The sequence below is a fragment of the Manihot esculenta genome, chromosome 1 (assembly GCF_001659605.2).
Source record: "Manihot esculenta cultivar AM560-2 chromosome 1, M.esculenta_v8, whole genome shotgun sequence".
Taxonomy (NCBI): Eukaryota; Viridiplantae; Streptophyta; class Magnoliopsida; order Malpighiales; family Euphorbiaceae; genus Manihot; species Manihot esculenta.
In genome coordinates, this window is record NC_035161.2 from 29,893,805 (window position 1) to 29,912,822 (window position 19,018).

The 19,018-nt window shown below is 34.9% G+C and overlaps 4 protein-coding genes across 5 annotated transcripts; all 4 read right to left on the bottom strand.

Moving 5' to 3' along the window:
* Positions 1-350: 350 nt before the first annotated feature.
* LOC110630307 (biotin carboxyl carrier protein of acetyl-CoA carboxylase, chloroplastic) lies at positions 351-2,848 on the bottom strand. Of its 2 annotated transcripts, none has more exons than XM_043956899.1 (7): positions 2,419-2,848; positions 1,643-1,696; positions 1,391-1,524; positions 956-1,277; positions 743-814; positions 595-660; positions 351-499 (listed from the first exon to the last, which is right to left on the bottom strand). In XM_043956899.1, the coding sequence occupies exons 1-7, from the start codon at positions 2,545-2,547 to the stop codon at positions 476-478; spliced, it is 801 nt and encodes a 266-aa protein (XP_043812834.1). In that variant the 5' UTR covers positions 2,548-2,848; the 3' UTR covers positions 351-475. The 2 variants fall into 2 exon arrangements, with proteins under 2 accessions (XP_043812834.1, XP_021633432.1); XM_021777740.2 differs by having other exon boundaries at positions 1,391-1,539; positions 2,419-2,842.
* Positions 2,849-3,287: 439 nt separating this feature from the next.
* Positions 3,288-9,201, bottom strand: LOC110630301 (probable mitochondrial-processing peptidase subunit beta, mitochondrial). Its single transcript, XM_021777728.2, has 9 exons — positions 8,451-9,201; positions 7,885-8,049; positions 7,591-7,728; positions 7,343-7,494; positions 6,926-7,034; positions 6,253-6,351; positions 5,025-5,090; positions 3,704-3,811; positions 3,288-3,611 (listed from the first exon to the last, which is right to left on the bottom strand). The coding sequence occupies exons 1-9, from the start codon at positions 9,108-9,110 to the stop codon at positions 3,525-3,527; spliced, it is 1,584 nt and encodes a 527-aa protein (XP_021633420.1). The 5' UTR covers positions 9,111-9,201; the 3' UTR covers positions 3,288-3,524.
* A 2,247-nt stretch (positions 9,202-11,448) lies between these two features.
* LOC110614068 (40S ribosomal protein S19-3) lies at positions 11,449-13,960 on the bottom strand. Its single transcript, XM_021755533.2, has 4 exons — positions 13,741-13,960; positions 12,823-12,913; positions 12,518-12,701; positions 11,449-11,771 (listed from the first exon to the last, which is right to left on the bottom strand). The coding sequence occupies exons 1-4, from the start codon at positions 13,822-13,824 to the stop codon at positions 11,699-11,701; spliced, it is 432 nt and encodes a 143-aa protein (XP_021611225.1). The 5' UTR covers positions 13,825-13,960; the 3' UTR covers positions 11,449-11,698.
* A 1,179-nt stretch (positions 13,961-15,139) lies between these two features.
* Positions 15,140-18,522, bottom strand: LOC110622571. The gene is made up of 8 exons (XM_021767131.2): positions 17,350-18,522; positions 17,184-17,229; positions 17,010-17,102; positions 16,793-16,912; positions 16,451-16,549; positions 15,923-15,982; positions 15,744-15,838; positions 15,140-15,411 (listed from the first exon to the last, which is right to left on the bottom strand). The coding sequence occupies exons 1-8, from the start codon at positions 18,330-18,332 to the stop codon at positions 15,297-15,299; spliced, it is 1,611 nt and encodes a 536-aa protein (XP_021622823.1). The 5' UTR covers positions 18,333-18,522; the 3' UTR covers positions 15,140-15,296.
* Between the last annotated feature and the right edge of the window lie 496 nt (positions 18,523-19,018).

The following is a 19,018-nucleotide window of genomic DNA, read 5'->3' on the forward strand; positions in this document are numbered from 1 at the left end:
TCCTCTTCTATTCTCCTGCCCTAGGAACTCGCAATATCTTAAGTAGGAGGTTTTTTTTTTTTTTTTTAAATTTTGTTTGTAGATTGTAAATTGTGTTGTATATTATGCTACAAAACATAATCTTCCTGTAATTTGTAAATGGAAATGGAACGTTCTTTACAGTTTTTTACGTGACATGATTTATTCATCCAGCAAGAAAGTTTATTCCAATGAGGGATTTCGGTTGAATTCACTCCAAAAATTTTGATCAATATTTGACAATATTTAAAAATGACTCATCTCCCATTGAGGCTGCTTCTACATATCAAACACAATGGTAAAGTATGAGTAGAGCTTTCTGCGGACCAAGATAGAACAATTATTCGTTTAAAACATTACAGTCAAAAATCAAAAAGTGTCTACAAATTGCAACTTCTTTAAGTTACTTCTCTGCAATTACTGGCTGCTGCTAAGTATACTGATCCTTGTAAGAGGTTCATGGTGCAATCACAAATAAAGGCTGCATTTAATAAAACCCAAGGACTTCAGATCTGAGAATATGAAACACGAGAATATGACATATGTGGAGTAAAGAAAGAAATAAAGAAAGATTACCATGTCCACACTAACTGGTTTCCCATCTTCTACCAAAATCTCAGCTATGGTTCCAGACTGATCAGCCTAACCATAAAACAATTGATTAGACAAAAAAGTGAAATATACATCCATGCCATTATTTCTTGAGAGAAAAATAATAACATACCTCAATTTCATTCATTAGTTTCATCGCCTCGATAATGCAAACGACCTGTCCTTTCTGCACTCTATCTCCTACCTATGAAAGAAACAAAATATATGGAGGAAATATTGTTACTTTGGCATGATAATTTTTAAGTACATACAAGCTAAGTCATGCTCTTTGGGGATCTAGGCATTCTGATGGGTAACTAGCTTTTAAGTGGTAATGAGCACAGACCTTCACAAATGGAGGTTCACCAGGTGCTGGAGATCGATAAAAGGTTCCTGCCATAGGGCATTTCAGCGGTGCATGAGATGAAGTACTTGTCTTTGCAGGGGAAGGTAAGGCAAGCACAGGAGCTGGAGGAGTGGAACTTGGAGGGGGAGAAGCAGGAGCTGCTGGCGGTGGAGATGGAAGTGTGGGATTTTGGTAATGAGGTTGGACAAATGTGACAGGAGCTGCCGCTGGTGGTGGTTGCAAAGCCTCTTTTTTCCTTATTATGAGCTCACAATCTAATTGCTTCAGTTGGAGCTCTGTGATGTCTCTTGAATCCACAAGCCTGCTCATGAATTTAAATGAAGAACTCTCAACTTAAGCAATGAAATCGATTCATGTGCATGACCAGCAATTTACAATGGCATGACAAAAAAAAAGCAGGTTGTTTTTGCTTACTTGACAAGGTCTGACACTTGCGTCATGAATGCCAAAACTGATGATGCGTCCTGAATATTTTCTGCAGGCTCATCTTTCTTCTCAGGTGACGTAGCTTTGGAGTTAGTGTCCAGCACTGGCGCAGAATTTGAAGACTTCTCGAAGATGGCCTTGGATACAAAATTTAGTCAGCCACGATAATGATTAATGAAAATCGGCTCATGATTTAAACATGTAATCTTTCTTAAAACTTATATATGAGCAACCCCTCACCTCATTTAGCTGTGCCTGCACCTTTATAACAAGAGATTGCTTCCTGTCAGGCCACTGCAAAATAGAAACAGATCATTCAACAATCAAGAGCAGTAGTATCTCCGCTGGGACATTAGGGTGCTAGAAATTGATAAGCAAGTCCTTATTATTAGGCTTTTGGTGACTGATTATAAAAGAGGAGCTCAAATCCGTTTAGTAAGCTGAAAATAGCTTGACTAAGGATTGAGCAGATGAAGTTCTAACTAAAAAGAAGACAGAAAAATTGAACCCGATAGTGATTTCAATTATGTTTTTGTGATTTCTTTAGGATCAAAACTAGGCTGACATGTAATACTTTGGATGATGTTTAGAGTTCAGCAGTGATTAATGTTGGTTCAGAAAATCACAATTCCAGTTTCATTTAACACTGAATTTCCAGTAAATAATTTTTAATAATTTTTATTTTTGATTTCTTTTACTAACAAAGAGAGCACTAATCGCCACCATCACCACTCCATATAGAAGTTGGTATCTTTATACTTGGATTTGAGTGTTTCACTGTGACCAATCCAATATAGAAGTTGGTATCCATAAATACCACTAGATTCAAGCTATAAACATAAAACTTTAGCATCAAGAAATCGAAAAAGCGGTCCTCAGTCCAGTACTGTCACAGTGAAACAATCAAATCGAGCTTAAAGAGAATACAAGAGTAGAAAACAAGACACATACATATAAAACCAGGATATTTACCAACCATTACTGTTAAAAAGAAGAAATAGCAAGCAAGAACCAACCTGAAATCCAAGAAGATTGGAAGCACGAGAAGTAAAAGAAATGGTGGACTTAGGATGTGGGTTTGTAGCATTGGATCCAACGCGAGCAACCAAAGAGTTCTTAGGGCATGGAACCGAGAAGGAAGCCATTGTTGATAAATTTGGCACAAAACCAAGATGTAAAAACCAGATGAAAAAATAATGGAGAGGGCAAGCGAGGGGGCGGAAATTTGTAGGAGAAATGGCGGCGATGGGATCGAAGAAAGCTGATAGTAAATCAAGAAAATGAAACACAAAAGCCAAGGAAGCCAACGGCAATAGCTAAAATTTTTTAAGGAGTGTTCGAGCGGAAGTGGGTTTCGATATTTACAATGAAAAACCCACTTCACATCATAGGTTTTCAACTTTCTTAACTAACCACAACCATCTCACCCATTTCACAACACGAGACAAACACCCTTTCAACAACTTGTGCAAGCGATGATTATGGCGTGGGGTCTTTTCTTTAAGGCTTATCTTCATTTTGATTAGTTCTTGCAATTACAATTTTAACAGGTTCATGATCGTTTGCTATTTGTTTGATCAATTTCGTTCTCCACTTCCATACTTGAAAAGAAACACAAGTGGCCTCTTGGAAAGTGGACGTTTAACCAACAAAGGAGAAATTTTGAAAATAAACTTCTTTCAAATATATAAAAGATAAAACTTCATTCAAACGATTAAAAGAAAAAAATCCTGAAATCCAGGCAGTCAATGGGTTGGCACAGACGAGCGTGCTTATCTGTCGGAAAGTGACACACACATGGGGAGGAGTTGGCAGTTGAATTAACAATGAAAGACAACGCCGCCAACGACACCCAAGCAAGCGAGGGTCTCAGTCGAGAAATATCGACAAAATCTGCTTTTATTAAAAGCAACAATTTTCTGAACAATGTATTCTTTATTACTGAAAAATAATAGCATTACAGAGAGAAACCTAAACAGGAAAAAAAAAAAAAAAAGTGATTTGAAAATGCACACTTTCGGGAGAGCCCCAAAAGATGGTGGTTGTGTCGCAAAACCATCAATACGTTGTTTATATCCGCCCTGTAATGTGCCAATGCAGTAATAAAAACAAGAGTGATAATCTAGTAGCGGTTCAAGTAAGTCCTGCGTCTGAACCAATTGTAGTCAGGCAACCCCTGGATGGGACCCATGGCAGCAATTGCAATATCCTGTCAAAAACCAAATCAATACATTAACATGGAAATTTTCCTTTCAGTTTTGTAGTCAGAAAAGAAACGACAACACTTTGGTTGGTTGCTACCTTGTCGTGAATAAATCTGTTAGCAACACGTTTAATTGTGCTAGCGTCAACAGCATCAATCCTAGCAAACAATTCTGCAAATGGAATTCTCCGGCCATATGTAAGTAGCTGCAACCATTAACAAACATGACAAAGTTAGCAGCAACTTTATCCCAAAGAAAAAGGTTAGACGGTAAAATGCCTTATGCTTAATGTCATCCCTGAAATTGTTGGGGTGTTCCATAGTTCATTTCCAACTTTTTATCCAGAAGTTTCAATTTAAACTCATTGTAGCAAAAATTAAGAAGATTAAGAAATTGAGCTTCTTGATTCTGGACTACATCACGAAATTTTAGTTCAAAATTTTAATTGAAACTTCTATGCAATTGGAACAAAAAGTTGAAAATAAACTAATTGAACTTTCCCAATAAATAAAAAATTGAAATAGAACTTCTAGACGTAATAATATTGTTATAGCAGTAAATCTTGCTCTCCCTACACATGATTGCCAATTTGCCATCCATAATTTCGGACAATGATTCTTTTAGACTATTGGATCAAAAAAGAAGTCATGAGAATAGCTACTGTTGATAATCGAATAAGGAATCACAAGATGTGCTCCAACCATATGATGAAATCCAATAAGGATAAATGGCCTAACATATCAGTACCATATGATGAATACTATGATCCTTGTTTTGCCTACTGAACTGATATAAGAACATTATATCTTTTATACACAGTTATGCCAAGCTTAATTTTTGCTAATAGAATAGCAAAGCATAAGATGTAGCTCAATTAGTGCGTCAATACTACAAAATAACGCCAGATTTCAGTAATCACAATATTCTGTTTCAAGATGACTCCAGATTTGTGTTGGATTGACTATCATGTTCAGCAAGCTCTTAATGTTACTAAAGGTTATATATGTACACTAAGGTTTAAATTAATGAGGACAGAAAACAAAACTGAAATATCTCAGCTAAATTAACATGCATCACTTGATATAGCAGAATATTTTTCGCTTAAAAATGCAGAATTCATGGACAAGGAAATCATTTCGAGGCTTAAAGCAAAACTGACACATCAGACTAAGAACACACCCAATAAGTGGTCATACTCTGGGTATCCAACATACACCAGGTAAGTCCAGGTAAATTGACAAGGAAAAATAGAAAATATACTTTTGGATTATCTCTACTAAGCAATTGCTTGATAAATCTACTGGAATTTGGCTAATAGAAATCACGCAATCATTAGATTTAACAATTCACATGGAAGCCAATTCATCCAACTCTCTTTTCTCTGACTGTATGTTTTATTATAGGAAAAAAAGTAATACCTGGCGTCCAATATCTTCAGCTACAGGACTGGTTCCATCTATGTGAAGTATCAATGATGATTTCAACTGCAATCAGATATATCAGTATGTCGATGGCAGCTAAATCAGTCCATAGGACATGCTCAAGTATCAATAAATAAATATATCATATAGATACTAAAATCTATCTTCCTAGCAGATTTACATGTTTGAGGAAACAACCCCCCCCCCCCCTTTTTTTTAATTTTTTTGGGGAGGGGGGGGGGGGGGAGATGCTTTCACTCTTGGCCCATTTTTTTAACTTTGCCAGTGTTCCCATCCCTAAATTTATTTCTTTTGAAGATTATTAATTTGGAATAGGCATGTAGCTTCAATTAAATTAAATGAAACGTTGATGAATCATTTGATCTCGAGAAGTATATTAACAAATCCAATAGTCTAAATATTTCGAAATTCTAAACTAGCTTATGTAAATGATAGAATCAAAAAATGTAAAAAATTAAATTAAAATCAATTTATTGGATTAACAAGTTACAGCTTTTCAACATCAAAAAGAAAAAAGTTGCGGCCTTTCTTAGAAAACTAATTCATATATAAAAATAGTCATATTTATAGAAGTTGCAAAATTTTAAAACTAAATCTTTATGCAATATAGTTAATGTACTTTTTTAAGCATATTTATCCAACAATACTATTTTTCATAAAACTGTTTTCTTGTTATACGGAAAACTAACATAGTTGTGCAATACAGAATTTTCAAGCTTGTATAACAGTATATAGAGGCAGATGAATGTTTAAAATGCATAAATATATGGTAACCATGTGATTCATTTTAATGTAGAAACAAGATTACACAAACGGCAAAGTTGCAAATTGAAGGTTCAGTTTAATATGCTGCCAGATAGTAATAGTATGCCATAATTCAGTACATCGGATTTTTCAAAAAAAAAATTAAAAGCTTATATTATATCTTGCATGCTTAATTGCTTGTTCAATGATGCGACTTATTATCATTTAACACACAAAGTATTTCTACCAGCCAAAATCAGCAAAATGGTTCACCAGAAAATAACACAATTAATAATAAATAGCATGTCAAGTAAAAACTGCCCACACTTTTACAGTGTTCAATTTATTTTTCATTTTATCAAAAAAGAAAGTGAAAACAAATATAACTAACTTGACTTTGAGCAAACTAGTTTAATACAAATATCAAGTTCCATGGGAAAACATATGTTTCAGTGGCTACCTGATTACGGGCACGTGTGACATCAGCTTCTGAAACTCGATAACTTAATTTGGTTGTCTCATACATAATTGCCCAGGCTAAATCATCCAAGCAATCTGGCTGCAAATATAAGACAATTTTTCATCAAAAGACAAGGAAGTTGTTATCAATGAGAGTCAAAAAGATAAAGAAAGTGTCAAAGGACACAAATGCCATCCTATGCATCATAAAAGAAATAGCTTCTGAATGTGAAGTAACACCCAGAATCAAGGAAGTGCATTTGTATCTAAAAACACATTTATGGAGACATAGAAGGCAAATTAGCACTAAGACAGGTTATGTGAGTTCAAAGTTCACCCTACAGCTGCTTGCTCCAATCTTACGCTTCAATCAACTATACACTAATATTATATTATCCTATCAGTAAAATCATGCTTGGGATTTATTTTTCCCTGACTGATATCTTCAAAGAGCCTCCATTATAAGAAGATTTTGTTTTCTTCCACAGAATCACAACAGGTCTCAGACATTTGACTTGGTCTACAACCGCACTTTCATCTTTCCCCTCCATCACATTATTGAAAATCTATCACTTACAAATGTAAACTAAAACAGCATGCAGTTTACAATGTTATTATGTAATCAAGCATTCCTCAGGACTAACAAAGATATTAAAACAGGATAGTGGGCTCACCTTAGCAACAGCATAAACACCAAACAGGCCAGTGTCTTTATAGTTGGTGTTAAAAGCCATCATGCTTTCTGCTATTTCGTTGATACCAACCCGTTGTGCAAGCTCAGAACTGTTTAAGGGTTACAAATTAAATTAATGCACAAGCTAAAATGAAGACACTGTCTTGTGAGAGAACTTCTAGTTCACAAAGTATTGTGGTTTTACAGCAAAAAAGGTATAAAACATTGAAAATCAATCATAAAATTTGAGGTCAGTTTCAGTCTTAATTTGGGTGGAACAGGTTTGAGTCCCAAATGTCCTTATTGGAGCTTCCTTGTTTAAGAGCTCCCCCCCCCCCCCTCCCCCTTTTCATTGATTATATAAAAACCCTTTCTTATAGCAGGTGTTGTAGACAGAAACTAATAGTGCAGCGCTTACCCCATGTGCTTTCCACCTCCAGCATTTTTATTCCACGAACCAAGCATAGCCTGCATGACCATTAGAGCAATAGAATCTGGATCTGTCCAGGAAGCTCCTTCAAAAGCAACGGCAAATTGTGCCAAAGGAACATCATCATCAATTATCCTAACCTGAATTCCATATCAATAATTGAGAAAAGTTTTCTAGAACAGGTAAAGGAGTCAAATAAAGGACATTTTTAAGGAAATTCAATCAATATCCCCCACCTCAGATCCAGTGAAAAAAGCAGGTTCTTTGCCAACCAGCTGAGAAGCAGTGGTTGGATCAGCTGATAACTTAGTAAACAACTTCTTTACTTGCTCAACAACTTCTTCATGCTTAACTGCTCCAGAAGCTACAATGACCTGCAACGAAGGTCCAACTGATATTCACGATGAGAAATTCAAGATTAAATCTGTATAACCAATACATTAAACAATAGATATGAAAAGAAACACAGACATCAGCAATTCTACAGAGTCCACTATATTAAACACAAAAATCTCATCAGTTATGAGTACCATCCGGGGAGCAGTATAGTGTGTTTGTATATAGCTCTGAAGATGATCTCTGGTAATAGACCTGACATTTTGCGCTGGTCCAAGAATAGTTCTGCCAAGAGGAGTGTACTGGAATGCAGTTGCATGCAAATGATCGAAGATAACTTCCTCAGTTTGCCCCTCAACCTACAAATTCCCATGAGACAACTTTGGGTGTCAGAAGAGAAGTAAGATCACAAAAAGTTTAAGCCAATCAGGAAAAACCGACATCAATACAAATTGTAGAACCTCACATCCTCGACAACCAACAAACCACCACCACCCCACCCCTCAAACCCCCAAGAAAAAGAAAAAAAAATTGAATTAGCATTATAACCAAAGAAATATACAATTTCAATCATCAACTCAAGCTCCTAAAAGGGCAATAATTCAAACATAATTAATAAGAACACACTTTTCAATCAACCGAAATGAAAAGCACACAAATTTCCGCAGCAATCACCAAAAATATAACCCACCTGGAATATCAACAACACGCAAAAATTAACCAGAATAACAAAAACATAAACCAGAAAATAGCTCATTACCTCCTCCATTTCCCTTAAAATCACATCTCTCTCGCGTCTAATCCGGTTCTCGTCGAATTTCGAGTTCTGCAATATATCAGCCAAAATATCCAATGCCTTGTTCACATCCTTGTCCATAACTTTGGCATAATAAGTAGTCTGTTCCCTACTGGTGTAGGCATTCAAATGGCCACCCATGTTCTCGATCTCCTCCTCAAGGTCTCTCGCAGACCTCCGCTCGGTGCCCTTAAAAATCATGTGCTCTAGAAAATGTGCCGTACCGTTAGTATCTTCAGTCTCGAAGCGAGACCCAGCATCGATCCAGACTCCAACTGTAGCTGTTTTTGAGGCGAGAGTGGATTCCGTCGCGACGCGAAGGCCATTAGAAAGCGTGGTGACTCGGGTTTCAGGGGCGGAGAGGATGTGGGTGTGAGTCGTGAGAGTTGGGTGAGGGGACCCGTATTTGAGGAACCTGGGGTCGGGATTCTCGAGCTGTTGTAGCTTGGATTTGACAGATTCAGCGAGACGGTCGTAGATCATGGCATTAGGAGGAGGAGGGGCGGGAGGAGTAGATGGCGAGGAAGAGGCGACGGCGGTTGACGAGTGTCTGACGGCAGAAAGAGCGGAGGGTGAAGGTCTGTGGGACCGGCGGGCTAGAGCTAGAAGATGCTTCAACGCCATGGTTGGACTGGGAAAGGGTGTTGGGGCTAGGGTTGAGAAGGCAGACGACGGCGAGAAAAGTAGCAACAACTGTGACAGAAGAACAGGATGATAGTTATAAGAGTTGCAGGGAGCTTTGACTGGTTTTGGGTCATGCCAAGAAGAAACGGCGTCGTACAAGTAGAATGAGGGAGATTTTTCGAAATAATTTTGTAATGGTTCATAATTAAAGTTTCCTCGTATTTCATATTATTTTTAGTATTCTAAAGAATAATGTAACGATTTTTAAGACTTTCCACGTGCTTTCAATTCCTATAAATGAAATTCCATTTTGATTGGAGAATTTGAAATATATATTTTGTTTAATTTATTAAAGTGATGAATATTTATATTTAAATATACATTTGAAATAATTTACAAAACATTGTGAATTCAAAAATATTTTAAAAAACTCTTTGTAATAATTTATTAATAATATATTCTAAAATTAAATTTGAACTCACAATTTTAAATTAAATTATTTAACGCTTTATTTAGAGATATTAAAGTTTTAGTGTATTAGAGTTTGTAAGTCATCCTTACTTCGGAATGATTTTAAATATAGTCTATTTAGACATTAAGGATTATGACGAGGAAGTGTCATTATCTTTCTTACTAACTTTATTATCCTAACTAGGCTTTCAGAGTGTCCTCAACCATCTCATACAATGAGTTAGGGATGATAATATTCAAAATACTTTAATGGGTACACTTGGTGTGATCTTAAACGAAATAATATTTCATATATTATTAAGATTATATCAATATTTTTGTTTCAATATGAAGAATGGCTAATGCACTAATGCAGGTCTCCGGCTCATAAATTTTATGACATTTACAAGTAATTAATACGCTGGGTATTCTTGTGATTTTTTAATTTATTATTTCCTTTCATTTTATAATTTTTATTTATTTTTTTTAATTATTATCCACTTTTTTATTAATATATAAATTAATTATTAAATTTTTATTTTATTTCAAAAAAAATTTCTCAAAATATTAAATGAAATAAAATTTCTCAAAATATTAAATAAAATAAAACCTCTCAAAATTTTTAAATAAAATAAATAAATATTATGAAACGAGGGAGAGGTATGTAATATTTTACACAAAATAAATTTACAAAATTACTTATATTTGCATGCAGCCATCCATAACATCTGCCTCTACTTACATATTCATGTTTGAAATTTAAAATTTTATACTGAATTGCGGATAAGCATTGATCAAACCGGTTATGAGTATAAATAATTGCTTAATTTTACTTTTTTCTTTCAATGAATTTTTTTATAGACGGAAATTTTATTAAAAGAGAATAAATTACATAAAATGCCTACAACTAGCACAAGCACAAAAAATAACATCACTGAAACCTAAATACATATAAAAAAAAACAAAAAGCCTAATATGAGAAGACTCAATATTGGAGCCGTAGAACCCGAAATATCAGGTTTGATCCAGCCAAAAGAACTAAAACCTATTTACATTTTACCCAACCGTAGAGATGGAAAATCCACAACTAAGTTGGGGGACTGTTAAGAGTAGAGAAGCTTCCAATTGAAGCAAAAACATCAGCAAGACCCGGAAAGGGAAAAAAAAAAAAAAAAAAAAAAAAAAAACCTAACTCCAAAGATGAACTCTTATTCCACCATAATATAGTGCATCTTTCACGGTCCTACTTATCAATGAAAAATTAGAAAAACACACTACACACACATACATATATACATACGTTAATTTTCAGAATCTTCATTTTTCAAGTTCTTATTAAAAGATATTCTACTTTGACCAAACATTCAAAAAAATAATACTGTACTCTCTAATTTTTAGGACAAAATTCTCAAATTCGTTACTGAGAGCACTTTTAAAAATTAAGGAAAAAAATCAAGTAGCCTCCTTTAGGCTTACACAGCGTTACAAGGATTAATAGTCTTCAGATAAATTTATAACCTGAAAACTATCATGACTTATTATAACGACTGATCAAGTACAAATAGTCAAAGAATTTATAAAACTTGTAATACCAACAGCGAAATCGAGGACGGAAAAAAAGCAGCATACTAGCACCTGCCCCGTATGCCTTGTGATCATTTTCTGGAAACCTTGTTTTAAACACTTCCGTTGAAGAAAAATAGCATCCATAATCTTCACAAGCCCTAACTAATTTGCCCCTAAATGCCAACGATACAGCCATTTGCTTAGTTATTGATGAATATGCCTGCAACCTCAGGATTTCGGTTATTGCACAACCAAGATTTCAAATGTTTATACCTCCAATAGTAACACAAGTAATTTGCGAAGAGTTGAAAGACATCATGATAGGATCACAATAGCGTCTCTTTGTAACAAAATTTAGGACTACGAGATGACGTAACGATTACATTCCCAATATGTCAGAAAATGCAAACTGAAAGGAACCATGTTCATCTCAAATACACCGACAAATGAAACCCAAAAAATGTCATAATAATCTGATTGCACCAGTAACATATCTTCAAACAGATTAAAACAGAAGGCTAAAACTACCAAAATAAACTGTTTTTCTGTAGCAGAAGCCAATGTTCGGTTGATCAAGGGGCAACCACAATCCGCCCAGCCACTTGGTCAAGATCCCGTTGACCGCTTGAAGTGATTCTCCTCCCACTACCTCACAGCAATTGTATGTTCATCAGTAAATAATATAATAATTCATCAAGATTATTGCGGCACTGTGAGAGTGTTTTGGCTTTAACTAGTAAAACATCAGGCTTATAAACCTTAGTACTTATAAGTTCATTTAAGTTTACAAGCAGTAAAAGTTTTTAAACAATTTGGCTAACAAGTACACGTTTGGTAAAAGATAACTTCAAAGCATATTTATTGGTAAAATTAATAAAAAGGTGTATTAAATAAAGTATGGTGTATTTTAAAATAAGGGAACTACTTGATCAAACTAGCTTATAATCCCACTACTTACAAATTAATAAAATGAAAAATTGCTCGCCTCCAACACCTTTTCCCCCAAATATATCTTATAGCTTAGTTATAAGTTCAAAACATTTAGAAACAAATAGATAAGCCTACATTTAGAACTTATAAGCTTGTGTTTAGAATTATAAGTGGGTTTGACAAACTAATTTTAGAGCTTATGAGCTCATATAACCAGCTTATACATTAAAACAAAACACCCCTTATAAAAATTTACCATTCGTTAACCTTATCATGTGTATCACTCCAGGACCACATAGCAATCTTCCTAGTAATGAAAGACAGAGACATGTGAACAAAGATTTAAATGCAATGCAAAACAAAATCCATCCTCAAGAAACAATAAAAATTTGAGAAAAGAATCAGTGAACCTATAGTTTGATGTATGGTATAATGAAGCCTATAAGAAACCGAGAACTCACCCTTTGGGTTCAATGTCAATAATGTTCATATTCTGCAATTGCTGAAGAATGTGACGAGCAATAGCACCACTGCTCTTGCAGAAATGGGGTGGACGACTTCCATTTCTCTTGCTTCCACCATATATCCTACGGAAGGCACCGACACCAAGGCCTCCCCTCAAGTAAATCTTCCTAGCCATGGAAGCTGCAACAAGATAAACATCAAATATAAAAGAAAGTCTCAGAGTTGACAGTGCATACACAGTTTTATAACCATATACCCAGTGCAGCTGCATGTGTGGAGAGAGAGAGAGAGAGAGTCTCACCAGCTCTAACATAGTACCAGTCTGGATCATAAGGTGCAAGCTCTTTGAGCCTACCAGTCTTCACGATATCAGTCCAGTGAGGCAACTCAATCTGTAAACCCACACCATGAAATATCAATAAAGATTGTATAGTGTAATGCAAAAGACAAAACAGTTCCATACATAATGTGTTGACAAAAAATTCAAAAAAAATATAGGTCAGTCTCTTGTCATAAACATAAAAAGTTTGTCCTCAATATAAACATTTCACCTTGACTCTCTCACACCCACATCACCAATGAACTTCTATTTTCAAGATAAGCTAGGATCATGCAATAAAGATGGACCAAAGTCAAAAGCATAATGTCCTTCAGCGCTCTATAGATTTTTTGCTATCCTTCAAGAATTAGGAACACAAATGTCATCCGAAAACACTGAAGAACATAGCCCTCAATTTTCAAGAGTGCATCCTCCTAACCATGGTTTCAGGCCTCATCATATGGCAGGCAGCTGAGATCCATGCATAATGTGATTTTCTTTATAACAAAAGATTTTGCCTAGATGCAGTGGAGAGTGAACATAGAGGAGAAGGGGCATATTTCCGTTCACCCTGTATTTGTAATCTTAAACCCTCAACAATATAGTTAACTAAGGCTCAAGGCATAGTTCTTTCTGAACTCATCAATTAACCACCCACTCCATTCTCGCAATACAGTTCATGAACCCACAAGGTGTCAGCATAATTTTCGCATCTCACATAGGAAACATGACTTAGCATCTATCAATCAATAAGAAAACATAGACTGACCCGCAAACACAAGATAGCGATTCAGAAATTAAAACACAGCAATTTCAAAATAAGATCTAATTGGTAAAAACCCTAGAACCTATAATTACAGATGGAATGGGCAGAAATATGAACAATAGAAGGAGCCATACCTTGCCAGATCGTTTGAGGTGAGCAGCGTAAGCCTTGACGAACTCGTGAGGAGAAACGTCCTTAACGGTCTTAGCGGTGGCCATTTTTCAAGTCACAGCGAGAGGCCTACTTTGATTCACGCAGAAGGCGCTATCTGCAGATCTAAATGTAAAAAGATTGGCACCGTTTCTCACTAGGGTTTTGCGACGCCGCTTTATCTATTTATGTATAGCAGCAATAATTAGGGTTTCTACTTTCTCTTTCTCGTTTTCTTTTGGACGGTTGGACCAGCCCGGTTGAGGGTTTACGGTTCGAGTGTTTGGGTCCGTCCATAAAAACTTGGGCTTACATGAATGGCCTTGGGAATACTTTGGGTAAATAAAAAAAGAGATTGTGTATTTTTTTTTTTAAGATTATCATTTATCGAATATTTTATGTGATTCAATTTTTAAACTCAATTTATTTTGTGAAAAATAATTTACATGTAAAAAATTTCCATAAAAATACTTTCTATAAAAAATATATTCTATAACTTAATTTTAAGAATTTGGTTACAATGTTAAAAAGTAAGAGATATCAATTAAGATTTTTAAAGTATATAAAATAACTTCTATTTTTAAAATAAAAGGTTAAATACTTTCTTTCATTAGAAAATTATTTTTTACTATTATTTTTCTTCTGTGATCTAAGTCATGTAAATTTTACTAAAAAGATATTTTATTTGAAACAAATATGGTGTTGCTAAAATACCAATTTCATTTAGTGCTATTTATCTAAATAATATAGAAAAATATTTTATGTAAAAATTTAAACTTTTATATTGCAAATGTTGATCACGAACTTTGAATAGATGAATTTGATTATTCATTAATCTTCTTTAATCGATTGAACTTATGAAATTCATTAGGTAAAGTGATTTGTTTCACATTTGCTTTTGTACTTTTATTTTTCTTTCTTCTTTTTTTTGGTTGAATATCTAAATTATAAATATTTTTTACTTCCTAATTTTTATCCATTTTTAATTTTTAATACATATTAAAAAAGAATATATTTTAAAATAAAATAAAATAAAATAACATAAAATAAATTTATAATAGTTAAAAAAAATTGATAATAGTTTTGAGACGATAAAAAAGAAATAGGGATAAAAATTATGTAACAGAAAGATTAGTATAATTTTATCATATGTATTCGCATTATTTGAAAAATCAGTTTTTCTTTGAATTATTGAGGGTAGAATCGACATTTTTATGAAAAAGTAGCACCTGCATTGAATAATTTCTGGAATGTATGAGAGAGGCGGGTAGATTATCCATATTTTGGACAAAGAACATTCCAACGACACACAGATTCATTTTTAGTCTGTAAACAACTAAACATGAAGATATGGAGAATGAAAATGACCAAACAAATCCCGAATTGGAAATTGGTAGCCAACAAGATTTTCATTAATTTCACTGTACTTGAAAAACAAACCAAAGGTCTCAAAAATGGCAACTAAATTTGTTGCTTCATGTACAAATATTGGAGGTAAGCATTTAGTGATTTGACAAGGAATGCTTCTATTGTTATCGCCTCACTGTTGGTAAGTAAAGGTGCTGAGGTCATTCCATGATAGACAAGATTTAATCTTCTTGTGTTGAGGTATGTGAAACTTGGGTTCTCTAGGCACAGTTGGATGCTTCATAGACCTTCAATCAAACACAAAAGAAAAAAAAATGAAAAGTATTATTCAAGGAAATGCTTCATTGAATTGAAAAAGAACTCGCTCACCAAAAGGCACAAGTAGCTAAACCTTATCGTCTGACAACTATAACTATGCATTTTCACTCAACAAAAATTTGTTCTGAGAACAATATCACAGCTTTAATGCAGTGGATACTATGTTGTGTGTGTTAGAAATAAAACAAGAGTAGCAGAATGCCTTGAGGTAAAAGCATTATAGTTTCAAAAAGTTGTAACCCATGTGTCTTGAAGTGACAGTACCAACTTACAAATAAACGAAGTATATATAAAAATTTACCTTCTGGGAATGAAGGGCCGGTCGAAATAGGGCATAGGCTGTGCTTTTGGAACAAGCTCTTTCCTCAGTCTGCGTACTTCTTCCTCTTCTTCCATCTATAGGGGGGAAAAGGACTAGTGTAAATATTTAAATCAGGACACTCCAACTACTTGATACCATGCCTTCTATTTTTTATTTACCTTTCGCTGTCTCTCTCTTTCCATCTTGTACTGCTCAATTAGACTTAACTTCTCAGCTACCTGATATCACACTAATTGTCAGCTCTCAAGTAGTAGAGGTTGCTATGATTAAAAATTAAAACAAAGACTTATGTATAAGCAGCCATAAGATTGAAGCATTTCAACTATCATGAGCTTCTAAGTTTAGAGAGACTCGGCTCAATTAGACTTAACTTCTCAGCTACCTGATATCACACTAATTGTCAGCTCTCAAGTAGTAGAGGTTGCTATGATTAAAAATTAAAACAAAGACTTATGTATAAGCAGCCATAAGATTGAAGCATTTCAACTATCATGAGCTTCTAAGTTTAGAGAGACTCGGATAAAGGATCAGCCATGTCAATACACATTATAGGTATCAAGGGAACTATTCAAACTTCTAAATAGCTACTTGCAACTTAACCATGAAGAGAGCAAAACATGTTTTCCAGATCAGCATAAGATATGAGATATCCATGTGCAGCAATTTTAAAATACTTCAAGAAATACCTGATGGTCGAATTCTGCTCGTTCCACTGCCCGAATGTCACTATGAAGCTTAAGGTCAACTGGCCTGGTGTTCTCTTTTACTGGAGGTTTGATCAGACACTGAAATGACATAGACCATGTTCAAGTAATTGAAGTTATGAAAGGAAAAAAAAAAATTCAACGGGTTTAGCTTCACAATTTGTTATGACTAGGCTGCACTTCCATCCCATACGAGTCACATAAGCTCATTATACCAAAATACCATTCAGAACAAGAGATGAAAGCTTAATTGTCTTCTTGTCTAGCTTTATAAGTTAACCCCATTTTATGTTCCCATTTGTTTTTAACAGTTGAAAGACTCACCTCTGGTTCATCTGTTGTCCAAGGAAGGCCTTGTGCAACAGGAATCCGCTGCTTCTCCTCCTCAGTCATCATTTCCTGTAACTTTTTCATGAACTCCTCCTCCTTCATTCTTCCTCTTTGCTAAAATGAGAACCAGTAGCAACAATTTATAATATAATTCATCAAATAAACAAGGTTTTAACATTCCATTATGAAATTTCCATTATTTAATATCTACCTCTGTTCTTAGCTTAAATGGCTGTTGACGTGTGATCTTCAATTGCTTCTTCTTCCATCTACTCCCACCCATTGTTCCACATGACTCAGAGCTCTAAAATATAAACAATGTGACATAAGTCCAATAACTGAAAGATAAACCCTCAATGTTATTTGGAAGGGGGGAAAATCTTACATTTCTTCGGCTTCTACGACCTCCATTAGAAGTCCTGCTGGAAATACTGAAAATTTGCAGGGAAGCAAAATGAACTGCCTAGTCAAAATCCAAATTTCTAAAACATAAAAACAAGTCATTGCATGTAGAGTTGAACATATCAACTAATTAAGCAATAATCACTAACCTGCCTTGACTGCTGTCCCATGATGAAGAAACAGAAAGCCTTGGATCCAAACCCAGATTCTCAGAAGTCAGAAGCAAATCCGATGGGCATAATGAAGAAGGAGAATCCTGCATTTCGGCCACCTTGGAAGACTGGAACACAGACAATGAACATGAAGAATTAGTTTGAATATCTGGCAATTTTGGATGCTGCAATCCAGGCAGTGCCCATTGCATTGCTTTCTTCTTCTCATCCTTAATCTTCTCTTCCTTTTTATCAGATTCCTTCACATCTGGTATAGTTCGCAGCTGCTCAAAAGCTTTAACCAGATGCATCACGATCCCAGATTCAGGTACACTATTTCTTGCTTGTTCAAGCAGCTTATCTCTCCTTCTTTTAATTGTGGAAATGCCCACTTGGCCTGATTGCTCACTCTCACACAATCTTTGATTATCAGAACCATATCCACCTTCGCTCTCATCCTTTTGAGCCATAAATCCCTTCTCTATCTCCTCCTCTTCTGCTTCACTTTCAGCTTTATAACCAGTGGTTTTTTCTTTATCCATTTCGCCTTTCTCTTCAATTCCATCCCGATTCTTAAAAAACTCTTCCTGTGAAGCCCTTAATGTCTCATAGGCAACACACAAACACTTCATTGTATTACCTCCAAATCTCTCCTTGCACTTGCAGTCCACTGCTGAAGTTAAATTTACGTTCCCCTTCTGTGAATTCTTCTTTGCCACCACAAACTTCCTTTCCCTAATCTTGTTTCTAGGGGAGTAGGGGACCGCATTGTGGTTGATAATTGGATTCTTTGATGCCGTTTTTTGGGATTTTGCAGATTTGATCAGTGGGGAGTTTGTGTGTTTTGCAACAGGGCTTGAATGTGAAACATTGGGATTTAAATTCTCAGAGATTTTGGAGATTTCTTGAACCTTGGAGTGAAACCCATGAGGATCTTTCACCGGGGTAACTGATTTTGAACTTTTGGTGCTCAAATCCATGGGGGAAAAAAAAAGAAACAGAAGAGCGGCGAGAACACAAATGAATCAGCAGAGAAAAGAAAAGAAAACAGAGATGTTTTTTGTCTGATGAGAAATTGAGGGGAGAGAGAGGGGCGAGAGAATTGGGTTTGTTTGATGGATCGATGGAAGAACAATGAATGGGGGAATAGATGAAGAAAAGGAACGTTAAAGATTTTGGACGCTCTCTGTAACGGCTAGTTTTCCTGGTGGTAGGGTTGTAGCATGCGGCGCATTGGATTATCATTTTGAATAATTGCTTGGTTTTTGACCGTCAGATTGGCTGATTGGGCGATTAAGTAACCGTGAAGATGCTGATGGTTCTGATTTGTAACCGTTATGTCTAGGAGCCTAAGATAAATACGGTGATGATGATATATACTTTATTTTATTGTTCAATAAAAAAAATGGAAGATCTGTATTTTTTTTATTTGATAATTTTGAATTTTTGTTCCATAGATTATACTTAAAATATCCTTCCTCATAGTTGATTATTAGCCTATGTATAATTCTACATATTTTTATAGTTTTTTTTATTAATTTAAAATTTTAATAAGTTACTAATGTTAATGAGATTATAAACTATTAAGAATACAAAAAACTAATCTCATAGTATTAATATGAGAACAAACTTAATAAAAGATAAATTTAAATATTTATATGAGAAT

What these genes read in the sequence shown, in the direction of transcription:
- LOC110630307 (XM_021777740.2), bottom strand. Translation starts at nt 2,547, where the DNA reads ATGGCTTCCTTCTCGGTTCCATGCCCTAAGAACTCTTTGGTTGCTCGC. An exon ending in CCAATCTTCTTGGATTTCAG is followed by an intron (nt 1,697 to 2,418) that starts GTTGGTTCTTGC and finishes TCTATTTTGCAG; the next exon opens with TGGCCTGACAGGAAGCAATC. An exon ending in CAAGTGTCAGACCTTGTCAA is followed by an intron (nt 1,278 to 1,390) that starts GTAAGCAAAAAC and finishes ATTCATGAGCAG; the next exon opens with GCTTGTGGATTCAAGAGACA.
- LOC110630301 (XM_021777728.2), bottom strand. Translation starts at nt 9,110, where the DNA reads ATGGCGTTGAAGCATCTTCTAGCTCTAGCCCGCCGGTCCCACAGACCT. An exon ending in CTTTTTTCACTGGATCTGAG is followed by an intron (nt 7,495 to 7,590) that starts GTGGGGGATATT and finishes TATGGAATTCAG; the next exon opens with GTTAGGATAATTGATGATGA. An exon ending in GGAGGTGGAAAGCACATGGG is followed by an intron (nt 7,035 to 7,342) that starts GTAAGCGCTGCA and finishes ACCCTTAAACAG; the next exon opens with TTCTGAGCTTGCACAACGGG.
- LOC110614068 (XM_021755533.2), bottom strand. Translation starts at nt 13,824, where the DNA reads ATGGCCACCGCTAAGACCGTTAAGGACGTTTCTCCTCACGAGTTCGTC. An exon ending in ACCTCAAACGATCTGGCAAG is followed by an intron (nt 12,914 to 13,740) that starts GTATGGCTCCTT and finishes GTGGGTTTACAG; the next exon opens with ATTGAGTTGCCTCACTGGAC. An exon ending in ATTGACATTGAACCCAAAGG is followed by an intron (nt 11,772 to 12,517) that starts GTGAGTTCTCGG and finishes GCTGTGAGGTAG; the next exon opens with TGGGAGGAGAATCACTTCAA.
- LOC110622571 (XM_021767131.2), bottom strand. Translation starts at nt 18,332, where the DNA reads ATGGATTTGAGCACCAAAAGTTCAAAATCAGTTACCCCGGTGAAAGAT. An exon ending in GTCGTAGAAGCCGAAGAAAT is followed by an intron (nt 17,103 to 17,183) that starts GTAAGATTTTCC and finishes TTTATATTTTAG; the next exon opens with AGCTCTGAGTCATGTGGAAC. An exon ending in AAAGAGAGAGACAGCGAAAG is followed by an intron (nt 15,839 to 15,922) that starts GTAAATAAAAAA and finishes TCCCCCCTATAG; the next exon opens with ATGGAAGAAGAGGAAGAAGT.